At 47.2% G+C, this 17,985-nt stretch overlaps 6 protein-coding genes across 11 annotated transcripts; 3 read left to right on the top strand and 3 right to left on the bottom strand.

Moving 5' to 3' along the window:
- Window positions 1-212: 212 nt before the first annotated feature.
- Window positions 213-3,364, bottom strand: LOC133169238 (SH2 domain-containing adapter protein F-like). Of its 3 annotated transcripts, none has more exons than XM_061301240.1 (8): window positions 3,146-3,364; window positions 2,305-2,572; window positions 2,122-2,223; window positions 1,878-2,040; window positions 1,562-1,804; window positions 1,261-1,438; window positions 1,038-1,157; window positions 213-914 (listed from the first exon to the last, which is right to left on the bottom strand). In XM_061301240.1, the coding sequence occupies exons 2-8, from the start codon at window positions 2,560-2,562 to the stop codon at window positions 728-730; spliced, it is 1,251 nt and encodes a 416-aa protein (XP_061157224.1). In that variant the 5' UTR covers window positions 2,563-2,572; window positions 3,146-3,364; the 3' UTR covers window positions 213-727. The 3 variants fall into 3 exon arrangements, with proteins under 3 accessions (XP_061157224.1, XP_061157225.1, XP_061157226.1); XM_061301241.1 differs by having other exon boundaries at window positions 1,562-1,801; XM_061301242.1 differs by having other exon boundaries at window positions 2,305-2,554.
- Window positions 3,365-3,515: 151 nt separating this feature from the next.
- On the bottom strand, window positions 3,516-5,793 carry yju2 (YJU2 splicing factor homolog). Its single transcript, XM_061301246.1, has 8 exons — window positions 5,650-5,793; window positions 5,105-5,205; window positions 4,848-4,992; window positions 4,645-4,779; window positions 4,370-4,551; window positions 4,125-4,284; window positions 3,901-4,045; window positions 3,516-3,712 (listed from the first exon to the last, which is right to left on the bottom strand). Exons 1-8 carry the CDS (start codon window positions 5,671-5,673, stop codon window positions 3,582-3,584), a joined length of 1,023 nt encoding a protein of 340 aa, XP_061157230.1. The 5' UTR covers window positions 5,674-5,793; the 3' UTR covers window positions 3,516-3,581.
- Window positions 5,794-6,356: 563 nt separating this feature from the next.
- LOC133169501 (cocaine- and amphetamine-regulated transcript protein-like) lies at window positions 6,357-6,833 on the top strand. The gene is made up of 3 exons (XM_061301747.1): window positions 6,357-6,497; window positions 6,579-6,659; window positions 6,726-6,833. Exons 1-3 carry the CDS (start codon window positions 6,357-6,359, stop codon window positions 6,831-6,833), a joined length of 330 nt encoding a protein of 109 aa, XP_061157731.1.
- Window positions 6,834-7,242: 409 nt separating this feature from the next.
- Window positions 7,243-12,648, top strand: LOC133169738 (microtubule-associated protein 1A-like). Its single transcript, XM_061302168.1, has 5 exons — window positions 7,243-7,374; window positions 8,674-9,130; window positions 9,204-11,164; window positions 11,226-11,573; window positions 11,855-12,648. The coding sequence occupies exons 2-5, from the start codon at window positions 8,749-8,751 to the stop codon at window positions 12,008-12,010; spliced, it is 2,847 nt and encodes a 948-aa protein (XP_061158152.1). The 5' UTR covers window positions 7,243-7,374; window positions 8,674-8,748; the 3' UTR covers window positions 12,011-12,648.
- Window positions 12,649-12,871: 223 nt separating this feature from the next.
- On the top strand, window positions 12,872-14,372 carry LOC133169226 (growth arrest and DNA damage-inducible protein GADD45 beta-like). Its single transcript, XM_061301223.1, has 4 exons — window positions 12,872-13,015; window positions 13,423-13,524; window positions 13,622-13,838; window positions 13,914-14,372. The coding sequence occupies exons 1-4, from the start codon at window positions 12,972-12,974 to the stop codon at window positions 14,010-14,012; spliced, it is 462 nt and encodes a 153-aa protein (XP_061157207.1). The 5' UTR covers window positions 12,872-12,971; the 3' UTR covers window positions 14,013-14,372.
- Window positions 14,373-14,977: 605 nt separating this feature from the next.
- On the bottom strand, window positions 14,978-17,934 carry gng7 (guanine nucleotide binding protein (G protein), gamma 7). Of its 4 annotated transcripts, none has more exons than XM_061301968.1 (4): window positions 17,810-17,934; window positions 17,522-17,706; window positions 16,465-16,580; window positions 14,978-16,402 (listed from the first exon to the last, which is right to left on the bottom strand). In XM_061301968.1, the coding sequence occupies exons 3-4, from the start codon at window positions 16,543-16,545 to the stop codon at window positions 16,277-16,279; spliced, it is 207 nt and encodes a 68-aa protein (XP_061157952.1). In that variant the 5' UTR covers window positions 16,546-16,580; window positions 17,522-17,706; window positions 17,810-17,934; the 3' UTR covers window positions 14,978-16,276. The 4 variants fall into 4 exon arrangements, with proteins under 4 accessions (XP_061157952.1, XP_061157953.1, XP_061157951.1 ...); XM_061301969.1 differs by having other exon boundaries at window positions 17,522-17,703; window positions 17,810-17,930; XM_061301967.1 differs by having other exon boundaries at window positions 17,522-17,913.
- Window positions 17,935-17,985: the final 51 nt, after the last annotated feature.

Here is a 17,985-nt window from a genome sequence, read left to right as displayed (position 1 = left end):
ATTTTAATGGTTAAAATGTACGTTACGCCGTCGCTTGTTGATTACGTTATCTACGCTTCTGATAGGACCGTGAAAAATTTAGTAATTATTCAATTCAATGATTCCAGGAATTATTCAATTCTCTGTCCCATTTTATGGGAAATGGAATGAAAGAATGAAATTTCATGAGTACACATTGTTTCATCTCTTTCAAAATGTCAAACACCTCAAAGTTAAAAACAGATAAGTTTATTCTCAAATCTTAGAAAACAGAACAAAGCTATATTTGGATGACAAATGCACACCTCAAGTGTCTTGACGCTTTCAACTCATCCACTATGTGGGTCACTAACACCTAAAAATGTGAGCGACAGGAAACTTAAATCTACGATTTATCTATCTACAGCCGACGTTGGGCATAATCCTCGTACCTCCAAAATCTTCACTTTTCAGGAGACCCCAAAAACACATTCTTCGTCAAGCATTAACATTGCGTCATCAAAGCGCACAAGCCCTTTTCAATGGTTGAGAGCAGTCGAAATATTTGTAAAAATAACGCCCACACGTGGGGAAGATTTGTGAAAAACTATGACATTTATCAAATTGTAACCTAAGAGCTTCCGGCCCAATGCCAGCGATGTGCAAGAACCTCTCAAGAAGATCCTTTCAAATGTCAGCGCTCAGCCTTGCAGTCCGTGTTGTCGAGGCACCGGGCTGAATTTGAGCTGCCACGAAATTTTGGCATCTGTCAGAGCGTCTGCACAATGACGGGATACAGAAGGGACATGTGCTCGGCCCCCCGGATGGGCAGCTTGTGCGTGCTGTAGTAGTGGATGACCTCCGGGATGGTGGCGAAGGGTGGGCTGTTCTCGCCGAGGACGAAGCAGCCGTCGGCCAAGCGCGTGAACTTCATGTGCATGAAGCCCTTGCAACTCCTGGAAGACATAACCATAAGAGGCATATTGGACAACAGTCCCCCAGATGAATCACAGTACGTGAAAAGTTTTTCCAGAAGAAAAAGAAATTAAAAAAAAAAATGTTGCTGCGCGTGTGTATACCTGAGCGAGAGAGAGAATTCATTGCGGCAGGTCTGACTGTTCCTCACCAGGTAGGAGCTCTCCTTGCACAGGGTCAGCAGAGACTCTGCCTCGGAGCGACTTAGCGCTCCGTGGTACCACCTGCACGTGGAATTTGGGAGAGAGGGGGAAGAAAATGCACATTAGAATATAGATTTTTTTTATGATAGGAAGGACAACAAGCAAAATGGACATCGGGCCTCACACTTGTCTTTCCAGCGGTAGGTTGGGGTCCACTCGCTCTCCGAGGAGGGGGAGCGCATCACAAAGCAGGCGCAGGGTGTTGGAGTCCGCCGCCACGGCCGACGCGTTGGCGGCTTTTGTCAGCCTGCTGTTCTCTGTTTGGACACGCGAGCGCTCCCTCTCAGCGCCCTCAAACTGAACTGCGGGGAAAAAAGTGACAGCTTCGTCATCACATTTAAATCAAGGCCCGAGTTCGTCTTTATCCGAATTACCCAAGGCTCACATTTACAATATGTGAGTTTAAAAATCATTTTGAGACGTACCGGCGAGCGCTTTGGAGATGTCATTCTTTTTCCACTCCCACGGCTGGTCGTACTCGTCGGCCGGCCTTTCATCGTTCTGCGGGAGCCGGCTCTCCCTATCGTCTGCGGGGCTAAGCGCACTGTCGAGCTTGTGGAGCTGCTGTAGCGGTGCCGTCGGCGCGCGGGCCGGCAGTCGGGTCCGTTCCTCATACGGGCTGTCGTAAAGCTGGCTGCCGCTGGTGCTCTTGTTACGCTGCATCTCTGCTGAAAAAAAAAAACCATGACCTTCTTTCACCTGTTTCTCCAAAGACCGAAAAAGATGATTCGATGAATTCACCTGAAATAATCTTCTGAGCCTCAAACGGCTCCATGTAGCTAGAGCAGTCCGCCGGCGCCGATTCGGGCTCCCAGTCGGTCTGCGTCCTTGGGTCTGGACGGGCGTCAAACGGGTCCGAATAGTCCGTGTCGGGGTCCGGTGCTACCGGGGCAGAGGGCAGCACCTGGGACAAAAATCAATGGACGGACGCCACATTGAGATTTGCTTGAGAGCAGGTGCAAAGTGGACTGGGAGGCAGTCTTACAGGCTCCTCTTGAACACTGACTGGACTCAGGGCTATCTTACAGTGGCCAAACTCCTGAGACTCCACTTTAATCAGCCTGTGTTTAGGGGACAACACCTTCACCTGCAAACAACACTTTATCAATCCCACACAATTGCAGATCTGCCACTGGATGAAATGAAGAGAAAAAACCATGTGCTGTACCTCTGTTGTACCGTTAGACAAGCCAGAACCAAAGGAAGGAAATGGAGGCAGGCTTACATCCACACGACCATAGCCGCCCCCGTTTTGGTGCTCCTTTACCGAGCACTGGTACGGATCCTCAAAGTCCAGCTCCTTTTGGGCTCGGTAGGCCCGCAGAATCTCGCTCTCGCTGTAGTCTGGCCTTGGGGGCTGCGGGGGGTCACGTCGGTTACCAAAGTTCAGGTAGTCCTTTAGCCACTTTGCCATGGATCTGGTCATGACAATGCGCCTGTTGATCAATGTGGTTTGCATGCACTTATTTGATTGACTTCTGTATTTCAAATAACGCACCTGACAATGAGCAGCTTCAAATTCTCACCAAGAAACATCAGTAAATCATGTTCAGTGTTTTGCATATGACATTATGTGACAGCATTGGCATTAAGTAGCAGATTAAGTTTTGTATGTATGTATAGATAGATAGATAGATAGATAGATAGATAGATAGATAGATAGATAGATAGATAGATAGATAGATAGATAGATAGATAGATAGATAGAGATAGATGGATAGATAGATGTGTCCATCTAATTTTCAACACGGCCTTTTTCTATTTTATTTTACGGCTCAGTAGAGAAAACGAAAGTTAGCCTGCTAGCTTATGTTAGCAAACAGTCTCTGCATTAAAGTACGTAAATGTGTCGAACAGGAAACCGATGGTTATGAACTAAAGACGTCGTAAATTCGAAATGGAAATGGAGTTGAAAAACGTGAGGTATTAATGTCAAACTGGACAGCGAGTGAGGCATTTAACAAGTTAGCTCGGCTAAAGCTAAGAGTTGACTTAATTGAAAAGCTCACCCTTTTTCTTCACTTTGACGGCTTTTCTCCGTTTATTTCAAACGCCCCACCTTTTTCTTTTATAATAACCATCGAGTGTTTCTTCTGGGACCTTTTTGAGTCAGAAATACCACGGTTCGTAGGGTCTGAGCCAGTTGTCTCCCCGGTATTAGGGTTAGCCAACAAGCTAACGTTAGCGAGCTCTTGTGTTCCTCGGTTTAAAGGGGAGGAGTGACGTCACAGGCTATGCCTATCCCTTTAAATTTCATTTGTGGCACGCCGTCCAAATATTTTTACAATAATTGATCCTTATGGTATTTTGACAAAAGTATGCTTCAGACCTATACACATATACATATTGTGTGGTTACAAGAATTCCAAAAACCTTCCGTTGCCTTTAAACAGAGTTTAATTATATACTAAAAGATATTTCATGGTGTCATCGGTGTACATCTCCTCATTCGCTGTCATTGCTCTCGCTGTCTGAATAAGCAAGCAACAGGCTGAGTGACGACGTTTCCTTCGGTGCGTCCCCACAAGGAGTTGAAAGTTCAGCCACGCCGCTGGCACAAGGAGATGCCTTTTTGTCTGTAAAGGGGAATTATTTTTTTCTTGTTCATAACAAAATTGTTTGGACACAAATCCTCCACCTGTGAATAGCGTAAAATTGTACCCCATATTCATAGCGGCTCCAAAAATCCCTTTAAGTCCAAAATCTGTTTTGTGACAACATTTTTACTTTCATGGATGGATGAAGTAGCTTTGCGATCAATTACCTGTTCGCGAGCTAGCGGCAGTGGTCTTGACTCGGCTGGTCGATTTCTTGCGTACGACAAGCGATCCGAGAGCGCCGCCTGCACCCAGGGTGCCCACGCTCTTCTCCCAGCTCTCCACCTTGGCCTTTTTGGCAGTGACAGCGCCCTGCGACACAAGAAAAATACAAAATGTACACGTGGAACAAAAAACAAAAGGGATAGCATATCTCCTTCCTGTAACATACATGAGCTTCTGTGGGTTTGTCGTCTGTGAGGATGTCAGTTGGGTTGTAGGTGTTGGAGGGCTTCTCTGACGGGACGTTCACGCTGTTGCCGCTGGCCTCCTCTTCATTTTCAGAGTCGGAGTCGCGCAATCTCTTCACCAGCGCTCGGTCCAACATGTCTCTGCAAAACACATTCAGAAAATTGAAGCGATGGGTTCTAATGGAAGCAATGAAGATGTGACTACGGTAAAGTAAGCTCCAATTACTTGGTCTCCCGCTCGTCCTCTTCTTTCTCCCGCTCCCTTTCTCTCTTCTCCAGCTCTTGGTACTTGCCCAGCATGCTCTCAAAGTCCACCTGGGCCTGTCTCTGGTTCAGGTCCTTTAGTTCCTGGAGATTCTCCAGCACCTCCATCTCCATCTTGGAGTCCCGTGTGCGGTTCTCCAGCACCTGTCAGATGGGGACGTCAAGCACCGCTACATTAGCGCTTTGCAATTGAGACCATTTAAGACCTGGTTGACTTGTTTTCTGGTACGTGGGCACCTTCATGGGATTGTTGAGCTCCTCATCCTCTCGCTCTTGCTGGACTCGCTTCTCCTCCTCCTCGATGAGTTTCTCCGCCTGGAAGTTTCGGGTGGCCCCGTGCTCCATGGCGTAGTCCGTGTTTTCCGGGTCCGTCTGGAATCACGTGCAGACCGCTTTCAGCGGAGCCCTTTTCACATGGCCACGTTTCTACTTGAACTCACCTTGAACGTAATCTCCGCCAGACAGCGTGTACATTTGATGTAAAAGCGGAAGATGGGGAGTCCCATGTAGAGCTGGTTCATGACTGTCTCTTTACGTGCGTTGAACTTCTTTCCCTTGTAGATGTACTCGCCGCAAGTTTTACACCTGTGCACGATCAATGAATTTTAATCAATGGCGACACGCATGCTTAGAAGTCGATTAATAAAGGCAATTCCATCCTTTACTTGTGAATAATTGTCGACTGTGGTAAACTTACCTCATGTTGAATGGTGCCATCAATCTGACCACATACTGTCGATCTTTCGGCAATTTAAGTTTAGGGATTTTGGCCGGATCAAAGTCCGGAGGGTAGTATTTCTGTAAATAAGGACAAAACATGCGTCACTGAAAGCTGCAGCGGCATTTTAATTTTAACAACTTGACAATTTGATCAGAGGTGCATTTGTGGACCCTGTGGAGGCTATTTCGTGTGTTTTGGGGTGTTCTATGGGGGCTGGTTGGCCGCTGTTACTTTTTTCCTTTGTCTTGTCGCTATACTTGGATGGCTTTTATCTTTCGCACTTGTTGGCTTTCTTTGTGCAGCCTTATAGGAGCCTATTGAGTTGTGTGTCTTTTATATACCCGCTCTGTGGTATGAATGCTGCTGGGGCTTTAATTTTCCCAAACCCCCGGGGATCAATAAAGTTTCAATCAATCAATCAATCAATAGATGCTAGCGCTAGCTTGTTAATCGTCCTTGTACGACACAACCACACACTGTAACGACGAGTTATTAGTTTTACGTTTGGGCTTTATACTTACATTCAACACTTTCCTTTCAGACATTCTTACAGTCTCTCAACAGCCAAATTGGACGAGTAGTTGAAGTAGTTAGTTTGACATCGACCACGGAACAAACGGGGATAGTAAACTTCCGGTTTTTCTTCTTCTTCTTTTTCTTCTTCTTCGTGGGTATGACGGAATGAACGATTTGCTGCCGTCTACTGTCCATTCTCTTCATTGCAGTTTTCTCTGAATTAAATTTTCGTTTGTAAAAGTGTGCACAGCCACACAGCCAACATAAATACCATATACAGACAGATATTAAAAATATCAAAAGTAAATTTGAAAAACATCCAGCAACATTTTCCTCTTATATTTTTGACCAAATCAGTTTAAATTGTCTCTAAGGCAAAGACAAACAGAATGACAAACGGATGTGTCATGGGGAATTGTTAATGGGGGTCGCTGATGTCAATGTGTGTGTGTGCATACACCTTAAGGTTATTCCAATAAGAGGAAATGGAATGGTGATTACAGATTGAGGCCAACATGCCAATTATTTTGAGTCTTGAAAAGCGAAATACAAGAAGACATCTGGACGCGACGTCTAATTGGACAAACCTTCGGTGATGGGGGTCACGAGGGTCATCTCCTCCATCAATATTTCACACTCTTGCTGATGTCACGGGCCCTTATAAAAAGTGAAGATGCATCTCCAAAGAGAACCCTTACTTGACATCGGCACCATGTTGAGCACCCGCGCCTTGTTCCACCTCCTCCTGCTCCTCGCCACCGCCGCCTTCCTGTACGTGTCCGCTGCTGAGGACGCCTCGGTGGAGAAGCGCTCGCTGGATTTCACGCTACAAAATCAACAGGAACAAGATTTGGTGAGATGGGCGGATGTGTGTGTATAAAATAACAACAGGTTGCAGGCAGTAGAGTCCTGCATGTGTGTTTTGATCATACAGATTGATGCTTTACAAGAAGTGCTGGAGAAGTTGAGGAACAAAGAGATGCCCTCTGAGAAAAAGTTGGGCTGGCTGCCTTCTGTGAGTCCTGCGCCTAAAATGAAACCATATGTATTTCTTGCGATTTTAATTTCTTTGTCCTTTCAGTGCGACGCAGGGGAGCCATGCGCCGTGCGTCGAGGCTCCCGAATTGGCACGTTGTGCAGCTGCCCCCGAGGAACTTCTTGTAACTTTTATGTCCTCAAGTGCTTGTGAAAGAAATGGTGCACATGGTGCACTCACTATGTCGCTCTGCATAATGTACTGTTTGATGTGTTGTGACAATTCCAAGTGTAGGAATGTTGCTGAAAATGGTTGTTTTGCTCAGGGGCACCGTGTTATTTTGGTGATATTATCAAATCTATTGTAAGATAAGTTGTTGTTATAAAAGCGAAAACAAAACCCTGGAATGGATGTCCTTGACACTGAAGTATGCGAGTGACCTCGATGGTGAAAAATAGCAAATATTAATCATATAAATGCACCACAAAAATCATTTATAGACATAAATAGGATGAAAATACACTCGTTGAACACATTAGATTGACTGGTTTATGGGATTTTGATTTAGAAGTTTAGTTCAACATAGTTTTATACAGTATGCGATGACGTCACTAGCGTCATCCAACATGGCGTCTAGCGGCGGCCGGTCACAGAAGGAGGAGGAGAAAGGCTGAAGAAGAGGAGGAGGAGGAGGAGGAAAGAGCGGAACGAACGCTCGCAACTCGTCCTCATCGGACTAAATCCATCCACACAGGTACGTCTTCTATTCATATTTCTATATTTTCCACAAATCAACTAAAGCGAGCGAGACGCAAAAAGACAGGCTTGATTGCGCCACCGGAGGATGGAGTGTACGTCATCGCAGCATCCGAGCGTAGTCGTATTTTCATTTATTGGAAAAACAGAGCAGCGACAAAAATCATACATGATCAAAGGAGAAACCTTAATCAGTATTTTGGGCATTTGTGTCTTGGTAATATAGCGACTGTATAAATATGACCGTTTTATATTATGAGCTTTACACAATCTCTAATAACAGTACAATGGTATCTTGAGTTTAATTTGCTTCTCATCAAATCCCAAAATGAATGGTATTGTAGTTCTATAGTAAGAGGACACAAGGAAATATCATAAAAAAATATTATTATTATTATTATTATATCATTCTGAGGTGTGTTTCTTTGCCACCCGGGGGCAGTATAAGAGTCAAGACGCCGCACTGAAGGTAAAGCTCTTCTCTCGGCTTCTCAGTACGGCAGTAATACGAGTCATTCTTTGCAGAGGATAAAGAACATACTGCTTGTGAATTATCCGCTTGTAAATGATTGACATCTGGCTTTAAAATAGAAAACAGCCAATTAGAGGTCAATATAAAATTGTGCTAACTTCAAAAAACTATTTGAGAGATGATGCTAACATTTTATTTCGAAATTTGACTTTAAAGAAATATGTTTAAGTACAGTTCATGCATACTGTGAATGCATAATGAAGCATTCACAATGCTTTCAGTGGCGTAAATGTACCTAATGAAATGACTGTTGAACGGGAGCGAGATTCTCTGCTGTCAAAAGCATTTTTCCAGCGACGCATCAACTTTTAATGAGCCTGAGGCCCGACGTTTCCGCTTAAGTGCACGGAGCAAAGTGTTGTTGGCCATTGCAGGTATTTGCTCCTTGGGATTCCGATTCGAAGCTTGTCGCCTCGCGGAAATTCTTTTCTCATCACACGGCCTCGCAACACCACTGTGCCCTCCCTGTCTAGCGGGGTCCATACCGAAAATACTACAATTGCATTTTTTCCTCTTTGCAGCTGCACATAAAAGTTGAAATCAAAAAAAAAAAAGAAATCCAACTTCCAAATCCAACAAGGGAAGGCCTTGTCCACTCATGGCTGTTGCCATGGTAACCTGCCAAGTTTAGGAAGGAAGGAAGGAAGGAAGTGAGGCAATAAAGTAGAGTGAAAACAATAGACCCCTGCACCCCACCCATAAGCATTGGTGGACAAAAGTATTGGGTCAACATACACAAAGTAAACAGTCTGTTTTATCCCTCAGTTTTCAAATGAAGACCACGCCCCCTCTTCCTCATCAACAGCGTCGCCCTTCACGTGTACCCAAATAGGAATCGGAATGGCCAGCTCGGCGTCCCCCTTTGAACTCCTGCCTCCGCCTGCCACGGTGGGCTTCCTCAAGTTGTCCCGTCCGTGCTGCTACGCCTTCCCGGCGGGCTTGGGCGACTGCGCCTTCTTCGCCGTCAACGGCTTCACGGTACTGCTGGACGGCGGCTCGGATCCGCAGGCTTGCTTCTGGAAGCTGGTGCGCCACCTGGACCGCGTGGACGCCTTGCTGCTGACCCACGCCGGCGCCGACAACCTGGGCGGCATCAACAGTTTTCTGGAGAGGAAGTTGGCTGAGACAGAGTTGGACACGATGAAGGACGAGGGGTCGGCGAAGCTCATTTCCCCGGAGCTCGGGGTGGTCTTCTTTAACTCTCCTGAGAAGTTACAGTCACGTGAGTTGAAGATTTCCAAATATTTGGCATTCAACGTAGCTGTGGAGTTTGACTTTTTTGTTTGAATCACCAGGTCCGGACGACGCAGAGAAGACAACAAACCAGGCAGCTCGAACCGTCCGCCTGTTAAAGAAGTTAGATATCCAAGCCCGGCCCATGTTTCGAGCGCCGCTGGTCCCCCCCGAGCCCATCACCCTCTTCCAAAAGATGGGCGTGGGACAGCTGGACTTGTACATCCTCAGCCCAGCAAAAACCAGCCAGGAGTACCAGACGTTCATGCGAGAGTGGCCCGACTGCACGTCCCCTCAAGGGCTCCCCCTCGCCGCCCTCGCGTCGGTGTCCGCCCTCTTCGTGTGGCACCCGGCGTGCGCCGACGAGAAGGTGGTCCGGGTTCTGTTTCCCGGCGTAACTCCGCAGGCTAAACTGCTGCAAGGTTTAGAGAAGATCAAGAACCTGCCCTTCCTTCAAAAACCCACGGTGACCACCGGGGACCTGGAAAGGATTGGATATAGCGAGAAGACAAAAAGAGCAGAGAGCCAAGAAGGAGGGAAGGAGGTGCCCGCCAAAACGGGAAAAGAGACAAAGGGGAAACTACTGGTCATCAAGAACGGCTCCAAGAAAGCCAGCGCCAAGGATGCCAAAAAGAACGCAAAGCAAGGCGGCAAGGAGGAAAGTGCGGTCTTGAGGAACGCTGGCGGAAAGAAGGAGACCCTCACGTCCAGACCGAAGAACGACAACAAAACTAAGCTCAAAAAAGACGCCAAAAACGACTCCAAAACGACACCCAAAAAGACAAAGAAGACACCCGCAAAGGACGTCAAGACCCAATTGCAACTTAGCGACTCGGCAAGACCGGTCAGTGAGGTTCTGACGGCTGATTTGATCAAATCTCAGGAGGAAACAGAAAAAACAGAGGTGATGACCGTTAATGGGAAGAAAAAGACATGTGACAAGGCGGCCATGGAAAAGCCCGGAGAAGGAGCCCAGCCGCAGGGTGCCAAGACTCCGGACCAGCTCGGAAAGCCACCGGCAAAAGTGGTGGGATTCCCATCCCCGTTGAAGATGAACGACCCGAGCGCCGAGTTGGACCTGACCCCCACTGAGTACACCCTCCTGGACGGGGCTTTGAGAACCAGCCCACGCTCACGATCGTCCTCCGATAACCAAGTCACCTCGGAGGAAAGGACGGTCGGGCAGAGCTCCCCGGATTCCCGGCCCAACAGCGCCGGCCACACTCCTTACTGTCTGTCGCCGGATGACAAGTGGTGCAACAGAGACACCCTAAGCAGGCTGCAAGCTCAGGAACAGCCAGAAGCTGCCCACACCGGCATCCCATCCAAGCCCAACCCCAGAGAGAAAGACCCGACTTCCCTTTCTCTGGGACCTTTGAAGGTCGGCGCCTCCGACCCGTCCCCCTCGGTGGCTAACACAACCACCACCACCACCTCCACTCACTCCATGCCAGCAGAGGTGAGCTCGCCTCAGTCCACCGAAGTGGACGAGTCGCTATCCATGTCTTTGGAGCATGGCCCCGCCTCAGGGGGTCAGCGGGAGGCGGACGAGACCGCCCACCATCCCAACGGCGGTCGCTTTGTGTCCAAGAAGCCCATCAAGTCCGAAACGGGGCGGGCTCCGCTTCCGGGCGCCTTGCATTTCGAGAGCCCGGCTCACGACGTGGACCTGTGTCTGGTTTCCCCTTGCGAGTTTAAGCATTTCAAGCTTCCAGACTCCGACTCGGGTGACCACGCCCACAAAGCCGCCGCCAAGGACGTGACGCCAAACGAATCGACCATCTGCATGGAGGACTGCCCGTCCACCACGGCTGAAGTGGTCCTGGACTCGGACGAGGAGGAGTCGTGCAGCATTCCCACGAACCTCTGCGGCTTTCAGGCTCTACCCCGGGACCCGGTTCCCGCCCGGCGCAGGGATAGCCCACCGCTGCCTCCGCGTCCCGACACCACCATGCCTGTCCCGCTGTCTGACGCCGGTGGGAAAAAAGGAAAAAACAGTGGTGGGCGAGCGACCGCACCTGGGGTGAGTTGGTTGTCCAATTATAATGCTCTGTCACCCAAGTAACTTCTGAACTTGTTCTTAGGCGACGGACGCTGCACCAAAGCCGAGTCTGGGGAAAACCCGGCCAGGAAGCGTTATCACAAAGGCGAAAAAGGACCCGCCGTCGTCACGCGCGTCCAACAATCGTTCAGCAAAATCGGCGCCGGCAGAGTCACGGTGTCCCTCCTCTGCCGAGGACGTGAGCCTATTCGTGGACCTGGCCTACGTCCCCTCCGGAGTGTCGTCATCCACCGTGGGCGTGGACTTCTTCAAGAGCGTCCGCTCCACCTGCTACGTCGTTAGCGGCGATTGCCCAGAGAGGGAGAAGGTCATGCGGCAAACGCTGGACGCGCTGCTCCTCGCCAAGACGGGCTGGGAGCACGCCACGCAGGTCAGTACGCATCCAAAGGGCTGTCAGCAAAGTTCCAGGACTGCTCCACAAAAAAAGTTTCAATTGAATCTCCCAAATATTGGAATTGGTCTAAAAAAAATCATATAAATTCATAATAATAATGTGAAAATTAGAAAATTATATATATAATTATTAAAAAAAAAGAATTTAAAAATTTGACATTGTTTTTAAATCATTAAATAAGAGGTAGTTCAATTAAAAAAATGATAATGCAGTTTCAAGTTGAGCATGTCCTTCGGTTCCTCCACTATTTAAATCAGGTGACGCTGATCCCCACCTTCGAGTCGGCGTCCATGCAGGACTGGTACCTGCAGACGGTGGAGCGTCAGAAGGAACTGGACGTGCTGGTCCTGGGCTCCAACAGCACCGTGGCCATGCAGGACGACACTTTCCCCGCCTGCAAGATTGAGTTCTGAGGGCTGCCGTCTTCTTATGCTACCGACAGGCTAGCATCGCATGACGTCTATGTTGAGTATCAGTTTAAATAATCGATCCTTGAAGGCATGACACGGTCACGTCTAAATTTCTTGTGAACTCTTCTGCCATGAATGAATGGATGGTGATACCCTCGACGATTTCTGCATTTCATCTGCATCAGCTGGGATGAGCAAAACTAACCCAACTCAGCAAAGAAAACGATCAATCAATCAAGCTGCTATTGTGATTGTAATCTGTTGATACTGGAGGTGCTTGAATGGGATTGTAATGCAAGACGACATCGCTTGTTATTCTTGCCTGTGAGTCACATAGTCATATTTTGTAAGGCCCGGCTTTTTTTATCACCTCATATTAATTATTTTAAAAACCTGATGATTTTTATTTTTGCTGATTCTTTAAACACAACACAATGACATTCTCTCTGTTGTAAAGTTAACATTATTGAGCAACGTTCTGGAAAATAGTCAAATGTTCTGCTTGTAATTCATATGTATGATCAGAATTTTACTGTGCCAAATATCAGACCCTGCATCGGCCGGGCCTTAATATTTTGCACATCATAAAGAATGGAGATGACTTTATGTAAATAAAACAAATCATAGATGAATCATTGAAACGATTAAGAATTGTTTTATTTTACACGTACATTTATCAAACGCTGACGTTAATTGAAAATAAAGAATCAGCAAGCTGTTGCATGAACGTCGTCACATTTAAAAGCTGAAAACGCTCATTGTTACGTCAGCTGACATCAGCATGACAGAAGAGGAGGAAAAAAACAAATCAAAGAAACAAAGCAACTAAGAGACGGCTCAGCCAATCACAACGCAGTACAGGTTTCGGTCCCGCCCCCTTTCCTTTCCTTATGCAAAAAAATAGGTGTTGCGACGTTACAGCACAGCAAATGTGCACTCGCGTTTTTTGTTTTTCCCTGCAAGCATGACCCCGGAGAGCACCTTGACCTCCAGCGTCACGGAGAACAGGTGAGCCCACCTGCCGACTTTCACTCGCTCTTGTCGGTTTCAAGTATGGGAAAACTCGGTGGTCGCCAGGACAACCGTGACGCGTATCGTTTCATTTTTTTATTATTTTTCTTACTTTTGAAGTTACTCCCTAGTATTAACTTTTGGAACGCATTCTTATTATCATTTCGATATAATCATTTTATTTAGTGCCACTGAACCTGCTTGGTTCGGGGAAGTCACATGACTATAAAGCAAGGGTGACCAACCGGTGGCTCGTGGGCCATCGGCGGCCATTTTGCTGCAACTCAAAATAGCTAATGCATTTTCATGGTCTCCTTATTTGGGTGCATTTTCCTCACAATGCAAATAGCAAACAAGTGCCTGTGCTAGCAACATGCTAACCGGTCTTCCTGATCTTCTATCAGGATGCAGTCCATTGGCGTGGCCCTGGAGGAGCTGCTGGTGGCGGCTCAGAAACAAGAGTGCCTGACGGTCGGCATCTACGAGTCCGCTCAGCTTCTCAACGCGTGAGTTCAGCCCACAAAATTGAATTGCAGTTATGGCTAAGTTTTGCAATCTTACAACCGCACGCACAATAACAAATGTCACCTTCTCCTTCTCCAGGGACCCGGATAGCGTGGTTCTATGCGTGCTGGCCGCCGACGGTGACGAGGCTGACGTGGCTCTTCAGATCCACTTCACGCTATTGCAGGCATTTTGCCGCGACAGCGCCATCACCATCCTGCGCGTGTCCGGGCTACCACGACTACGTCAGCTGCTCGCCAATGCGGACGACGACAACCAACGACAGGACGGAGACATACACTGCATGCTGGTCACGGTAGGACCGCGTGCACTCGAGTGCTTCAAATTGGGCCACGGCTGATTGATTGACCCAATTGTATTTCATTCGCAGAACCCCCACGCTGACCATTGTCATCTTCGGGAAGTTGGCATCTACTGCCAGGAGAGTGCAGACCAGTGGATCCCGGAGCTGGTCCTGCAGGAACACTGAAATAAAAACACTAATATTTGCGGCCTTGCACCCAGATGAACTTTGAACTCTCGCACAAAGAAATACGAGGCTGGAACTCAGGACACACAACAAAGACAGACTCGAGGATATTCCTCACCGAGGCTTGTTTTGCAGAGGAGCCGGCCGGCGCAGCTCAACCGGGCCAAGCGGGCTCAGTGCACGTTTCTGAGAAGCCGACAGGAATGTGGTCCAACTACGCGTGGCATTCCTGAGTACTGTACTGACGCACGCAGGAACTGTAAAGGACATTTTGGTATTCTCCTCATCATGTCTGTGCCTTCAACATTAACTAGAAATGTGCTGCCTATTTGACTTGAATAAATTATTATCCTCAAATGACTCAGATCTGTTTCAGATTTAGTAGGAAGTGGGACAACACTGCCCCATTGCACTATAAACATGCACAGTGCCTCATCTTTTAAAAATTATCTATTTCGGCATAAAAAGATACATTTTGTCAAGTGGTTTTACTCGGGGTTACTTCCAAATTACGCCACAGGAGGGCGACCAAGTGAAGTAAAAACAAACTGCGCCCATTGAAACGCATAAACTTGAGTTTGTTGTCATTTGATCTGTGAGGGTTGTTTTGATTCCAAAATGTCGTTTGACTACTATGAAAATCTTCTTGCACAGGAAAAGTGCAATAAAAACAAAAATCGGACGAGTCTGATCACTTCAGAAGTTCTTGCAATAATGAATGCACTTACTGTGGTCTTGTTTGGAGTCCATTCCGAACCATCCGGTTCCACTCTATTCCGATTTATAATAAATAAATAATTCTTCATGTTCTGATTGGAACATCCGCACAACAATTTCGGGAATGCTTTTCTGCAAGATTTATGCAAAAGCCACAAGTGGTAGAATTTTTACCCATTAAAGCGCGATGAATCATGGGTAATATAAAAAGCCCGGATGTTCTGTTAGGGGGAAAAAAAAAAAGTGTCTGTTATATCATCTTTTTATTAATGTTATCTACTTGTCAATATCTTTTTTCTTCAACAACAAATATCCACAAAATATTAACAGTATGCGAGGAAATACATGATTTATGTATGTATGGCACATTAGAGATACACTTAACAAAAAAATAGATTTTCCTCGCAGTCATCAGTAAAGGCAATAAAAATAATCCCCCCCCCCATCAAAAAAAATAAATCAAAACTCAAGGCGGTCTTGGCGGATTCTGTGATGTTTTGATATGAAAAGTATGAAATGTAAGTTTTTTTCTCAACACGCACGCACGCACACACTCACACACACACACGGCACCACGATTATGCAGACTGACAAAGGGCCAATCAGAAAGCTCGATATTAAATGGCCGCCAATCGGATATGGTTCAAATTAAAAATATGGGGCGACTACATACCCCCATTTTGTCACTACCTTTCTCACTGAACAGCTACCCGAGAAAAAATCATTTCAACAAATCCAAACTTTGGTGCATTTTGTAACGTTCCAAACACAATGCAAGGTAAAAATGAGCAGGTTGCATGACGCTTTGTTAAAAACTCAAAATGGCCACTCTTCAACTGATCACAAAAATGAAAGAAAGTTTGTACACTGATTTAGTTTCTTTGTTGTTTTTAGAGTCAACGCAAAGGAGGCAGTTGCGTTTAAATCGAAACTAGAAGCAGGGAGGGTTTTTTTTGGGGGCGGGAAAATTTTAACATTTTCATCGGGCTTGGTTCTTCGTAGATTGAAAGGATTCTGTATGTTTCAGCAATTCCAAATCGGATTTCAAGGTGTCAGGAAATGTCCATTCCAAAGGCGGAAAAGTGATGGGCCGACGACATTCCCGGCAGGATGAAAGTTGCTTCTGATGCTACCGGAAAATGAAAGGTCAACTATTCTGTAGCTACTTTGTACACAGGACAGCATTAAGAAAACATTTTTTAAAAAAAACGCCATCTTGTTCATTGTACGTTTATCTTAAGACAAAACGTCAACAATCCACATAAGCCACGCCCCAACTACTCCATCCTGTTTGGCTCCGCCCTACCAATCCTTGGCTCCGCCCCCCAAATAAATGCTGATGATACTCGTCGATAGCTGACCATCATTGTGTGAACATTAGACCAAAGCACCTTGGCTCACACGGATCTCAACCACAGTGATCGGGAAAAAAAGAACACGACCGTCAACCATCTTTACTCCGACCGTATGGCGCTTTTCCAGAGAGGCTATTTCAGGAGTGTGTTTGTGTGTGTGCGTGCATGTGTGTGCGTGTGTGTGAAGCGCGGCTATAGGATGATGCAGGGCTTCTTGTCCTTAAAAGGGTTTTCGGACGTGGGAACGCCGACCAGCAGCGGGTCGCTGCGAGCGTGCTGCTCGCAGTAGCTCATCAGGTCAGCGGCCGCTTTGGACACCTGACGGGATCAATTTGAAACTCTCTCATTGTGTTTGTAAAAAATAAAAATCCATGCATTACCTTAATCCGCTCAATCCCCGCCTCGATCCTCAGCTGCTCCACCAGTTTCCTGGCCTGGGCGATATTATTAGTGGTGGACATACTTATCCATCAGAATGCACCAAAACTGCGGAAAACTGTGTAAAAGAAAGAGAGAGCAAATAAACACACACGTGTAGAGAGCCGTACCAAAACATTTGTACACAAGTGTACCCAGACTCACTGCTATTGTCAACCTCTTGACTCAGGAGAATCCGGTTTAATTACTCTACTCTGAAACTCTGGCCTTACTTGTTTTTAATTAAGTGTGAGAGAGACGGAAGGGGAAAAAAAAGAAACTTCATTCAGCATTTTGCCTTTTTGTCTGACTGCATGGGCTCTTCATTTCTCTTATGTATATTATCACGTGCAATTTCTCATGAACTAAAACGTATTTTATGATGTGATGACATCACTGTCTCATAAAACCGTTGTTATTCTTGAAATATTTATTTTTACATGAATTCAAATGCGAAATTCATTCGAATTCCGCGCTCTGATTCTTTTTCATGATTAAAATTTAATTGCATGGCCTGCTGTCATAATTAATGCGCTCAGCCTGTTGATCCCCTTGCAAACTTTCCTGTGCAAGCATGAATTGGTTGAGTTTGGAAGATTACAAGGCACATGCGCGCGCATGCACACATCCATTACGATTTGTGAAAAAGCTGACGCGCCATAAAGTCACGCGCGCGCACACACTCGCACCCGCGCGCGCTCACGCACACACTAATGGTGTATCGATGCACAGGGGCCTTCGGTTCGGAACCGATGTGCACGGTGCACACGCATGCAGGCCCCGTGCCCGAGAAGCACAATGCGGGGGTTTGGAGGGCTGGAACAGTGTGTCCCTTTTCGGATGTCCACAGTCTGTACACACGCACGCAAAACACGCACATAAGCATGAGTGTGTGTATGTGTTCCCTGCAACAGGCCCTGATGGGTGTCACTTAGCTAAGATGAGGGGGGGGGGGGGGGGGTCAGACATTTAAAAGCCACAATGGCCACATGCCTCTAGCTATTTTCCAAAAGGACCTACTTGTGTGAGCAAAGAGTCTTCCACGCAGCCAGCCAGAGTCCAACACCGGCAGCAGCGGTCTCTCCTAGCCGGCGATGGGCTGGGGAAATCCGGCTTCGTGACACCGATGGAGTCCGCCTCCGCCGCTACGGACAGCTTGGGGATGGAGGGGGCGGGCCGTGCAAGGCAAGGCAAGGCAAGGGCTTCTTCCCGAGTCAGGGTGCGCGCGCGTGCGTGCATATAGGTGTGGGAAATACAGGCATTGGAAATCGTGATCATAAAAGGAGCGATTAATGTGGCCCAACTCACCTCGGAATGCGCTAGTGGCGATTTAAAGGGCCAGTCGGGCTGTTTCGTCTGCAGCCTCTGCTGCCGTCGACAAGGAGCCTAACGCCTCCCTCCCTCCCTCCTTTCTCTTCCCCCTCTTCGTCTTCCTCCTCCTCGCTCCCCCTAGCGTCTGTCCACCAGGCGGCCATCCCTGCAGC

Source organism: Syngnathus typhle, linkage group LG16 (genome assembly GCF_033458585.1).
Source record: "Syngnathus typhle isolate RoL2023-S1 ecotype Sweden linkage group LG16, RoL_Styp_1.0, whole genome shotgun sequence".
Classification (NCBI taxonomy): Eukaryota; Metazoa; Chordata; class Actinopteri; order Syngnathiformes; family Syngnathidae; genus Syngnathus; species Syngnathus typhle.
The sequence above is the reverse complement of the archived record's forward strand: the minus strand, read 5'-3'. Positions and strand labels throughout refer to the sequence as shown.

Coding starts and splice junctions, on each gene's coding strand:
- gng7 (XM_061301968.1), bottom strand. CDS start 16,545: ATGTCCACCACTAATAATATCGCCCAGGCCAGGAAACTGGTGGAGCAG. Junction 16,403..16,464: donor CGGGGATTGAGCGGATTAAG/GTAATGCATGGA, acceptor TGATCCCGTCAG/GTGTCCAAAGCGGCCGCTGA.
- LOC133169501 (XM_061301747.1), top strand. CDS start 6,357: ATGTTGAGCACCCGCGCCTTGTTCCACCTCCTCCTGCTCCTCGCCACC. Junction 6,498..6,578: donor ATCAACAGGAACAAGATTTG/GTGAGATGGGCG, acceptor TTGATCATACAG/ATTGATGCTTTACAAGAAGT. Junction 6,660..6,725: donor AGTTGGGCTGGCTGCCTTCT/GTGAGTCCTGCG, acceptor TTGTCCTTTCAG/TGCGACGCAGGGGAGCCATG.
- LOC133169738 (XM_061302168.1), top strand. CDS start 8,749: ATGGCCAGCTCGGCGTCCCCCTTTGAACTCCTGCCTCCGCCTGCCACG. Junction 11,165..11,225: donor GGCGAGCGACCGCACCTGGG/GTGAGTTGGTTG, acceptor ACTTGTTCTTAG/GCGACGGACGCTGCACCAAA. Junction 11,574..11,854: donor GCTGGGAGCACGCCACGCAG/GTCAGTACGCAT, acceptor TATTTAAATCAG/GTGACGCTGATCCCCACCTT.
- LOC133169226 (XM_061301223.1), top strand. CDS start 12,972: ATGACCCCGGAGAGCACCTTGACCTCCAGCGTCACGGAGAACAG. Junction 13,525..13,621: donor TCCGCTCAGCTTCTCAACGC/GTGAGTTCAGCC, acceptor CTCCTTCTCCAG/GGACCCGGATAGCGTGGTTC. Junction 13,839..13,913: donor TACACTGCATGCTGGTCACG/GTAGGACCGCGT, acceptor TTTCATTCGCAG/AACCCCCACGCTGACCATTG.
- yju2 (XM_061301246.1), bottom strand. CDS start 5,673: ATGTCTGAAAGGAAAGTGTTGAAT. Junction 4,552..4,644: donor AGCTCAACAATCCCATGAAG/GTGCCCACGTAC, acceptor CCCATCTGACAG/GTGCTGGAGAACCGCACACG. Junction 4,285..4,369: donor GAGGACGAGCGGGAGACCAA/GTAATTGGAGCT, acceptor TGTGTTTTGCAG/AGACATGTTGGACCGAGCGC.
- LOC133169238 (XM_061301240.1), bottom strand. CDS start 2,562: ATGACCAGATCCATGGCAAAGTGGCTAAAGGACTACCTGAACTTTGGT. Junction 2,224..2,304: donor TGTCTAACGGTACAACAGAG/GTACAGCACATG, acceptor TGTTGTTTGCAG/GTGAAGGTGTTGTCCCCTAA. Junction 1,439..1,561: donor CATCTCCAAAGCGCTCGCCG/GTACGTCTCAAA, acceptor TTTTCCCCGCAG/TTCAGTTTGAGGGCGCTGAG.